Source organism: Vespa crabro, chromosome 13 (genome assembly GCF_910589235.1).
Source record: "Vespa crabro chromosome 13, iyVesCrab1.2, whole genome shotgun sequence".
Classification (NCBI taxonomy): Eukaryota; Metazoa; Arthropoda; class Insecta; order Hymenoptera; family Vespidae; genus Vespa; species Vespa crabro.
The window spans coordinates 958,207-969,809 of NC_060967.1; the positions used below are offsets into that span (position 1 = coordinate 958,207).

The 11,603-nt window shown below is 38.6% G+C and overlaps 1 protein-coding gene across 1 annotated transcript; it reads right to left on the reverse strand.

Moving 5' to 3' along the window:
* Positions 1-2,813: 2,813 nt before the first annotated feature.
* LOC124428657 (myosin-G heavy chain-like) lies at positions 2,814-9,656 on the reverse strand. Its single transcript, XM_046972958.1, has 2 exons — positions 4,879-9,656; positions 2,814-3,699 (listed from the first exon to the last, which is right to left on the reverse strand). The coding sequence occupies exons 1-2, from the start codon at positions 6,041-6,043 to the stop codon at positions 2,897-2,899; spliced, it is 1,968 nt and encodes a 655-aa protein (XP_046828914.1). The 5' UTR covers positions 6,044-9,656; the 3' UTR covers positions 2,814-2,896.
* Positions 9,657-11,603: the final 1,947 nt, after the last annotated feature.

An 11,603-nucleotide genomic window follows, 5' to 3' on the forward strand; every position in this document is an offset into this window, starting at 1 on the left:
TATCGCAATAAATCCTTTCATCGTCTTAAGGAAGAAAGAAAGAAAGAAAGAAAGAGAAAGAGGGAGGGAGGGAGGGAGGGAGAAAAAAAGAAAAGAAATTGATCAAAGAGGGATGATAAAATAAGGAAAGAAATTGGCTCCAGGGAACAAAAAAAAAGAAACGGAGGAAAAAAAATAGGCCGAGAGGGTAAAGGAATCAAAATAATTAAATAGAGAAGAAGAAGAAGAAGAAAGTAGAACAAAAAAAAAAAAAAAGAAAGCGAAGAAGAGAAATAAAACGATGAAGAACCGGAATAGAATCGATTGGTTAACAACTCTATGGGAAAAAAAAGGAATAATAATAAAATAAAATAAAATAAAATAAAATAAAACGATGTTAAAAAAAAAAAAAAAAAAGACAAAGAAAAAGAGAAAAGGAGATAACGCGTTCGTCGGTTAAATTCGCTAATAAAAGATGTACCATACGTAGCGTTTTAATTAAATTTAAAATGGGCCTTTACTCGGCCGTTTATAGATAGCCATTAGAGATACTTCTTCAATGTCCAATAACTAGCTCGTTCAACGTTATAGTTATCTGGATAGGTGCATAATAATAACGTGAAGTTTGGTTGTACAACACCAATAAAGAGGAAGAGAGAGAGAGAGAGAGAGAGAGAGAGAGAGAGAGAGAGAGAGAAAGAAAAGGGGGAGGGGGAGAGAGAGAGATAGAGTATCCTCAGCGAACTAGTGCAAACTCCTGTCGAACGACGTTATCTCGACGAGTTTAACGGCGTCGAGAACGATACAATGGCGTTTCACTTGTCTCCAAAGGCTCGTCTCCGTTAAGGTGGCTGCTGTTGTTACTGCTGCTGCTACTGCTCCTGTTGCTACTGCTGTTGCTGGTCTATGGTGTGTCAGTGGTACATCTAGATTTCGTTTTATACGCTATATATATATGCACCCACATAACACACATACATATATATATATATATATATATATATATATATATACACCTTTGGAATTTATTATTCAAGAAGGTGCATCTCGTTATCTTGTTTGGTTACGAACGAAAGTACATTATTGATGTAGACGTTATCTTTCGATTCGTATTATTTTATAAGCGGACGGAATTTAAAGGAAGACATTTTCTTTTCTCTCTTTCTCTCTCTCACTCTCTCTCTCTCTCTCTCTCTCTCTATATATATATATATATATACATATGTATATAAATATCATTGATAGATCGTTTGAATCGATCATCAATAAAGATAATAATCAGACATCAAATCGTTTCGATGGAAAAAAACGTTCTGATAAAAGAAAGAAAGAAAAAAACAAAGCAAGAAAGATGAAATATGTAAAGGCGTATGTACGTACGTCGTATTCGCAAGATGAGATATGTCGTTGATAAGATATCATCTTATTTCTTTAATATAATCCTACGCTTCTCGGATGTATAATTTATATAATTTATAATGATATAACTCGATATAGACTGACGAAGTTTGCACTTGTCGAACGCGAGAGTAGAATGGGACGGAGAGTATGAGAATATGAAAGGCTTCGCCCGATGTACCAGCTGGTGCAGCCTAAGAGAAGACAATAACAGGTTAAAGCTGGAGTTCTGTATGTGTGTGTGTATGTGTGTGCATGTGTATGCGTGTATGTCAGAGAACAGATAACACGCTTCATCTGCACATTCAGAAACATTTCTATGTTTCATTAAAAAAGGTGAGTGTATACTCGGAGAAACGAAAAAGTAAAAAAAGAAAAAGGAAGGCGTTCCTCTTTATCATCCTTTGCGCTTACGTTTCTAGAGAAAGAAGAAGAAGAAGAAGAAAAAAAAAATATATACGCGTTAGAAAATCAATATCTTCCTGTTCTTTTCAACTCGACTCTTTCTCCCTCTTTTTCGCACATCCAATAATAATTACTACCAAACGTCATCAATTCCAAGCATTTTGTTTTATACGTAAGAAAAAAAGAAAAAAAAGAAAAAGAACAAAAAATAGAAAAATATTTAATACGCACATTGCGTATTAATGAGTACTAAATGACTCCACCTCCCTTCCCCCTCCCCACTTTATTCCGTTATGAATTGATGAAAAAACAACAAATGTTGATCTTACCGGTTAAATTGCTCCCGAGATGACTATACACGACCACCGACCAATTAGCAAATGCAAAATAATTACGAGGCGTGTTGTATGTATGTACATACGTTCTCCTGTTGATACGAGACGACAACGCGTTTGTTTGGTTGTAACGATAACGGTAACGCGATCCTCTCTACGAAGAGAAACCTCGTTAATTAAATCGTCGTTCTAGGTAAAACGCGTACACGACTAGTCTTGCTCAAATCCAATACGATCAAAGGTCGACTATGGTAATTATTAACGAGAAAGGAAAGCTATTAGGTTTGAATTCGGTGCATATCGCTTCTCTTTCCTTTCTGTTTCTCTTTCTATTCAACATGGACACAACGACCGAATTATTCGAAATATTGATTTTAAACGAACACGTTTCTTTTGTTTTTTTTTTCGCTAATTGCAAAACGAGTCGTTCCTATGGTTGAAAGCTTTTGCAAATGCTTTTACATATATCGTAACGTTATGTGTTTATCTGTATTTACGTGAATTAAGCTCGTCTACTTTTATATCTCCATTCTCGTAATTCCATAATATATTTAGTTAATAGGATATTTATATATATATATATATATATATATATATATATATATATATATATAAATCTGCAACAAAATGGCAGAAACCTTTGAAAAATATCCAAGTTCATGCGATTATCCTTCGCACGTTATTATATACGTGTCCTTGTTGAAAAAATACGTTCGTTTATTCTCTATTAATAAAATTATTGTTCTTACAGTTTAATAACGTAAACTATAAATAAATTTTTAGCCGAAGAAAGCGTCATCGCTTGAGCCCTCGGTAGCGCAATTCTGTAGCAACGAGGCTGGATTCGACATGTCGCTAACGACATCACCACCATTTCCACCACCACCATTTCCACCATTACCAGCTGTACCATTGCCATTATCGTTCTGTGCTTTCAATGGTTTCACGTCTTGCGAGCCGTCGTAGTTACGTATCTGATGATTTTGCGAATTTATCTCGTTGTAGACGAGTTCTTGGATCTTTAGCCTGACAAACATTTGTCTATCGAGGGGAAGACTTCTCAAAGGATTCCTGACGCTCATTAAAAAGTGATAAGTGTCGTCCTCCTCGTCCTGACCAAGGACCAATCTCTTTTGCAATGCGTCGTACCTTTTCCTATCCATTTCAGGATAATCGTTGTCCATCGCTTCCATAAGGGTTCGTTTCCTTCCGATTTTATTCATTTTAGGGGGTGGCATAACATGATGGAGACCATCGTCGTTCGATAATAAAGATTGACACGAATCACCGTCTAGATCATCGAATTGTGTCTCCTCGTGGCCCTCGAGTATGTCGATTTGCGGCTCTATCTGCGTACCGTCGGGCGAGGAACGAAGGGCTGCACAATTTTGATTAAGGGCGCACCCGATCACCCTTGAATTCATTTGGTCCCTCAAGAAGAATAGGCTCCTAAACCAGACCCACTTCGAATCGTGTTCGCTACCGCCACCAAGACTACCATCGCATTTTCCCCGATAAGTCTTCTTCAACTCGTTTCTGAAGTTGTCTCTGAGGTGCTTCCATTTCGATTTGGCGACGTCGGCTGGAAAAAGAAAAAAGAAGGAAGAAGAGAAAAAAAAAGAAGAAAAAAAAAAGAAGAAAATAGACATAAGTCGTTAGAATCAATTTGTCCACATTACGAATATGAGCATTGCTTAAGAAATAAAGTGAGCTTGCTCCTTATCGAATTGGCCTTTTAAAAGATCACAACTACTAGGTCGCTCGTTTCGTCATTTTATCGAGCAGTTTGTCTCACTTTAAGCCGATCGTTCTCTGTTAATGTATCTTCGACGATTAAGATAGAAGAGACTAATCGTAAATTCGAATACGCGATCACTATTTATTCGCGAGAGACAAGTAAAGGGGCAAACTTATTATTATTGCGAACTATTCCATTCTCTTAAACGAACAATAAAATATATATCCCTATCAAATATATTAATAATATAGAATAATACAAATAGATTTATGAGAAGGAGGGGTGGTAGAGGGAAAAAAAAGAAAACTTATTTACTGCAAAATCCGAAGACTACCTTTCACAGACATACATATATATATATATATATACATACGTATATATATATACATATGTATATAACAAATATATTATTTAAAAATAATCTCTCCAAGAAGATTCGCACTAAAAAATCAACACGATGCCAGATGGAAGCTTAGTGCCATCTATCAACACTGTTCTCAAAGTATCTAGCGCATGAACTTAGTTCCCGTTGCGTCCGCATCGATATGAACGATACCACCCCCGTAGTACACTTTTATCAACGATGAATCGAAACGATAGAGAACGACGTAAAGAGCGAATGGTAGTCAAGTCATTTAAATTTCCCGCTTGCAAGTAAAAGAAGAGAGATGGACTCGAAGTTCGATTCATTCTCATTCGAGTTGTATGTTCTACGAGCTCCCTCTATTTCTTTATACCTCAACCTCTTACCCTTTCTCTCTCTCTCTCTCTCTCTCTCTCACTCTCTCTCTCTCTCTCTCTCTCTCTTTCTCTCCAATCCATACGTACACATCCATTTACACGCAGAGTAGTGCACATATAAATATAGCACGTATCATCCATCTTTCTTACTCCGAGAGGCATCGTGGAACGTGTGTTAGCAATTCCTCTTTCTCTCTCTCTCTCTCTCTCTCTCTCTCTCTCTCTCTCTCTCTCTCTCTCTCTCACTCACTCTCTCTCTCTCTCTCTCTCTCTTGTACTCACTGGAAACTTCGCAGGCTCTCGCGATCTCCCGCCACATCTTCAGTATGACGTCGCGATTGTGATAGTTGACGTTCTTCTGATCCCAGATAGCCGGTCTAGCGTGCACCTCATTGATCAGCCTCTGGAGATCCATCGTCATCGCGTTCCTGCGACCGCTCGCGTTGTTACATCTCCTGGCCGATCGTTTGGCCGTCCTGCGATTGAGAAACGTGATGTCGGCGAGAATAGGTACGGAAGATGAGGAAGATGAAGCGGCAGCAGTAGAAGCCGCCGCTGAACGCGTGCTGCTGTTGTTCCCTCCGTTTCGCAGTGTCGTAGTCGTCGGCGATGAGCCGCCGATTCCACCAACACCACCACCACCACCACCACCACCACCACGATGATGTTTCTTCTCGTTCGATTTATCCTCGTCCACCACCTCCTCGTCGTCTTCCTCTTCTTCCTCGTGATTGTTGTTGTTGTATTCCTCTTCGCCTTCTCCACGGGTTCCACCACCACCGCCAGTAACCGTGTTATCTTCGTTATTCTCGGCTCGTTGCTGCTGACGGTGGTGGCTGCCGCTGTTGTTGTTGTTGTTATTGTTGTTGTTGTTGTTGTTGTTGTTATGATGGTGTCGATGGCGGGATGTTGTACCTTCGTCGTCAACCTTCTGCGCGAGGCTTCTTCTAGTGATGGAAGAGGATGTACCACTTGCACCTGTACCGGTGGTGTTTGTGTTATTGCCACTAGCCGGTGGCGGTGGCGGAGGCGGTAAAAGATTGTCCTCGAGAAGGACCGACGAGCCGACGTGACGGGACGCCGAGGATGAGACGACGGAGGAGGACGAGTCAAGGACGGCTGAAAGATCGTCGACGACGTCGTCGTCGTCGTCGTCGTTCGCGTTGCTGCTTCGTCGTTGACGCCTTCTCTTCTTTCTCCTACGCTTGGTTGATGCTCGGCAGGTGGTAGTGGCGTTGGTGGTGCTGCCAGTGGTGGTGGTGGTGTTGCTGTTGCTCGTTCCTGACGAACCTGCTGCTGCTGTTGCTGATGATGTTGTCGCTGTTGATGCGGCCGACGAAGAGGAATTGATAAAACCAAGCCGAGCGGAGGAACGTAGACGAGAGGCGGATTCCAGGGCTTGAGCCTTGTCCTCCTCGGTGCGTGCACCATGCGTGACGACGTCCATACACGGCCGGCGATGAGCGCGCGCGCGCGAATCAGCCGCGATCAGACGCGCACACACGCGCTCGCGTATCACTTCTTTCTCTCTCTCTACTTCTTCACTACCTCCTTGCCGCCTCCTTCCTTTCTTCAATGACGTCCTCCTACGATCTTCAAGTCTTGCTCAAAGTTTTACTCGTTTACTGGTTTACTTGGTCGTTCGTTCGCTTGCTTGTTTCCTCGCTTACTTGCTTACTCGCTTGCTTGCTTGGTTGCTTGCTTGGTTACTCGTTTGCTTTTACTCGCTTGCTTTTACTCGCTCGCTCGGCTGGACGCGCGCAAGAGGAGAGGACGCGCGCGCCTGCTCGTGCAGGCTGACACCGGTATAACCTTCGGCTCAGCTCGGTGCAGCTCGGCACAGCTCGACTTGGCCTCAACGCTACTCTCGGCGCGGCTCGGCTCGGCCCGGCTCGATTCGGCGGCGCCTCTCAACACGCTCGAGACTCTCTCCTTAGCGTCGACTCTTTTCCTCTCTACCCTCCCCTTCCCTTCTCCTTCTTTCCTCTCCGATTCACTTCTTTCTCCTCTCTCTCTCTCTCTCTCCCTTTCCTCCTCTTTGAACGATCGTCAATATCGTCGTCGTCGTCGTCGTCGTCGTCGTTATCGTCGTTATCGTAACAGTTGTTGTTCGACAGTAATAAATCTACCCTCTCGATGACTACCTCGACCGACAAACACCAAGGACGCGTCCTCGTCCTTCTCGCTGGACCACCACACTGACTGATCGTTTCCCGAGAAAAGACCCTCTTCCTTCCATCCGACCTTCTCCCGCACCCTCGTAGTCTCTTCTCTCGGAGCTCCTCATTATTACGATCCTTCTTTCTTTTCCTCCTTCCGTCGACCCTTCCTATTCCATCTCCTCCTCCTCCTCCTGCCTCTTCCTGCTCCTTCTCCTTCTCCTCCTTCTCATCCACCTCCTCCTCATTCACCACCTCCTCTTTCTCCTCCTTTTCTTCCTCCTTCTCCTCCTCCTCCTCCTCCTCACCAATATATTATGTTTCTCTACGACGACGGATCATGCTAGCCTCTCGAATCCGCTTCGAAACGGACATCGCGCCTTGTTCGGCTCCGATCGGCTCCGCTCGGCTTCGTCATTGCTCCAACATCGAACCACCGACTTGTGTTGCCTTCCTTCAACTCCTTTGAACGAAACGACGATATATACATAATACCGAATCGAAAGGTCCTTTGAAACTATCTCCTTTAAGTATAAATAATCCTTAACCATTTTGCATCCTACGCAATAAATCTGGATAATGTTGTATTTACGTTCGTACCATTCTCGTTTCTTCGGCATTTAAAACTCATCGTGTGTGGCGTGAACTACGTCAAATCTCAACTCTTTCTTTCTCTCTCTCTCTCTCTGTCTCTCTCCCTCCCTCCCTCCCTCTCTCTCTCTCTCTCTCTCTCTCTCTCTCTCTTTCTCTTTCTTTCTTTCTATCTTTTTACTCCGCGATACGAAGTAGTCCCGTAAAACGTGGAAGCTCTCCGAGAAAACACGTCGGTACTCGCTCGGCACGGCTCGGCTCGATTCGGTGTTTCCGATACGCTTCAACGTTCTCAGCATTCTCTGTAGCAAGCCTTTAATCCTCAGCTAGGCGACCTAGCGCTCGATAGCTGTCGTGTCCTTTAAATGGACGAGAATGAGAAAGCTACGATACTTGGATGTGTATATGTATATATGTATGTATGTATTTGCTTGTGTATTACTCGAGGTGTCTCAATATACTAGGTTTCTCTCTAGACAAAATTTCTTATCTTTCCTCTATGTAAGGTTGTCGTCGTTCGTCATGATGAGTTTATATTATGTTTCCTTTTCTATATAAAACTTTAGGATAGCCTGAGTGAACTCTAAAAAGGATACATCGAAAACAGGAGACAGATGTTATGACAAAAGTTATCTTAGGTCATTCTGTAAATATGTATATGTGTATATATATATATATATATATATATATATATTATGTATGTATGAATGTATATGTATCTTTCTCTAACTCTTCTTCTTTTTCTAGACTTCTAGACTAGCGCTGTAGTCGATAAGTTATCAGATAGAAAAATATGAATTAATTATAACATTGTAATGTTAATCGTTAAAAAATAATATTTATATGTATGTATGTGGATAGATGTATGTAATATTTGTTTTGTACGTGATAGTTCTGTTTAATTATTTGTCGTCAATTTCTTTTGTAAGTCGTTTATCTTGCAGAATTTTTAACGATTACTACGACTACGACGATGACGACGTTTGTATCTCTTTTCCTTCTATCGTTTATGCTGCTCATTTCCATGTACTCTAATCTATATATCTTATACGTATCTATGTGCACCACCATAATAATCAAGTCTAACTTATACTAATCTCCTGACGCACGTCTCATATCATCAGTTTGTGCATAGTCGGCAAATACAAAAGAGATTGAAAAATCCCTCTTGCGTTTTGCCATCGCTCATTCCCTTTTGAAAGATTCGCGACTAATAAACGTCCTGTTCGTCGAGATTTCTCGTCGATTTCAAAAGCCGTACAGTAAACGGAAACGAAAGATAAAGGACAAAAACACGATGCAATGGGACGAATAGCTGGAGGTATATCTAACTTAAAAAAAAAAAAAAAATGAAAGAAAGAAAGAAAAAAAGGAAAAGAGACAGGATTTTTATCGAGGTATCGTATGCGCATAAGTACGTATATACGTATGTATTTTTCTATTTCATTTTTCACAAGAGATAACGTTTATGTGTTTTCTTTTTTTTTTTTTTTTTTATTTAGATTTCATTTTAATGGAAAGAAAAAAAAACCGAAACGCGTTTCGTTGACTAGTTATGAGATTTTAGGGCTACAAAAAGAAAAGAAAGAAGAAGAAAAAGAGAAAAAAAAATTGGGTTTAAGAAAAACTAAATTAATTATGAGATAAAATGTTACAATTAATTTACTATTAAAAAAAAAAATATATATATATATATATATGTGTATAGACGAAGCGAGGATATAGAAATAGAGATGTCGACAGGAACGTTTGTCAATGTCCCTTAATAACCATCATCGTCCTGCACTTTAGGACGAACATCCAGTGAATAGTTAATATCCTCCCAAATGCATGCAATGCGTTACAGAATCCTTAGGCATGCAGGTATATCAGGATCGATAATATACTCTAACAATGGGGTTTCCATTGTGCACGAAGACAGACAGATAGACAGACAGACGTACATGCGATGCTTGTTTACCCTTGTCTGCTCGCGTATTAGCTACGATCGATTACGCGAAATGTAATCATGCCATGCGAGAACACGAGAATGTATGGACCAACCACCAGAATGTCTGGTATTTTGCTAATACGTATCTTTTGTTACCTATCTTTTTATCTTTCATCTTTTTCTTTCTCTTTCTCTTTCTCTCTCTCTCTCTTTTCTTTCCTTATCTATGTTTCTGATATTTAATATCGTAGAATTAATGAACGTAATTTCGATAATCAAGACTGAAAAAATTGATTCTTCAATTATATAAATATTAATAAATAATTATTTAGATTATATAATTTATTAAATTATATAAATTGTATGTATAGAAGAAAAATATTTCTTTTTTGTTTTTCTTATTACGGCCAACACCAATCGATATTTAATGAACGTTTTTTCTTCTTATCTTTTTCTTCTTGTCTTCTTCTTTTTTCTTTTTTTTTTTTTTTCTTTTATTTTTCTTTCTTTCTTTTTTACCTTCATTAATCATTCGTTCGAAATGCAATAACTTGTTCACTTTAAAAACGTACCTATCGATCTTAATTAACAATCAACAGAATAATGTTTAGGTATATAAACCATATTATATTACGAAATGTATATGTATATACATAGAATATGTATATACATATAAAATATGTATAATATTTATATAAACAAACTACCGAATCGTAATGGACACGAAACATCGGAGCAGTTTAGTCGGAATCAGTTGCGGAATCGATTTTTCCCTTCACCCGGGTATAGTTAGCTAGCATTTGCCGGAGTACTTAATTACGATGTAATTAGTACTTCGTGTCAAACGAACGAACGGACATGCATAAATGGTCGATGATCTGTGTCAGACCTATCGACTCTATCGATATTGAACCTTTTGCGTATGTACCAGTTTACAAATAGTAAACGTATTTCAAATCAAATCGAATCTGATCGAATCGAATCGAATTGAATTAAATCAATGAGAAATCCTGCGGTGTGTTAATTCAAAAAGCGTGTTTCGTTATATATGCCAATTTAAATAAATAAATCCTCGTTCGTTTCACTATCTCCCCCTCTCTCTCGTATACGTCAATGCTACGTTTTAATACTTTTTTCTCTAATTTTTTTTTCTTGTTTTTTTTTTTTTTTTTTTAAATCTTTTTCGAACATAAAAATATTTGCTCTCGCAAAAGTGGCAATTCGATTGGATTAAACCTTACCAGATTGGTTTTTATCTTTATTTTTTTATTTTCCCTTTTTTTTTTATTTTTATTTTTAAATCGAAAATCTACAACCGCTAACAGGTATTACCGTTAAAAACTCTCACGTTACATTTACATATGTACATGCTAACAAAATGGACCACTTCACGGCCGAGTTCCTCCTCGTATCCGGCAGCTTCTATCGATCAGTACTTCGTATAAACAAGATTACAGTACGTCTCGGGAAAATCCCTCGAGCATCGGACGTTCATGGATTTTCATGGAGCCATCTCTATGCAGATTGTTCAATCATCGTTGCACCAGACTCTGCTTCCAAGTGCATTCATATATATATATATATATATAGGGTGTTCAGAAAGGATGAGACTAAAGTTATATTACGTATTGCTGGTGATCAAATCGATCATACAAAAAAGTTTCATACAAACTTATGATGCTTTTATTAAAAAAGATATATGCTTTTAAAGATACATATGATTTATTTTCATTCGTCGAATAAATGATCGGCCAATGATTTAGTTGGATCTTATTTTCTAGATCATCTGACTTAAAGCTCTTGGACTTCTTTTTTTATCGTTTCACACGACAAGAAATTGATTTATTAAAGATAAATTATAGAACCGGAAGATGAACTTTTGAAATGTAATTCAAAATCCATTTATTATTATTTCCAATATAGTTGGAATATTTGAATTTGGCAATAATTAATTCGACGAATGTAGGAAGTCTATATTCTTCCAGGAAGGAGGAATTTTCAAACATTTCTTATAACTGCGACAATAAATTATAAATCTCTTTAAAAATTATAAATCTTTTCAATAAAGCATTTTCTTCGGCATAAGTTTATATAAACTTTCTCTATTTATTTGATTTCAGTAATACGTAATATTTGATCCTATGCTTCTTGGACATCCTGTATATAAATATATATATAGGTTCATATTCTGTATAACGGTAGGTTAAGGTAATTTCGATAGATGACAAGATATATTACTATTTAGTTCGATTCAAAAACTTCGAAAAGAAAAAAAAAAGGAACAATAAATATTCATAGTAAGTTGTTCGATATTAGTACGAAAAATT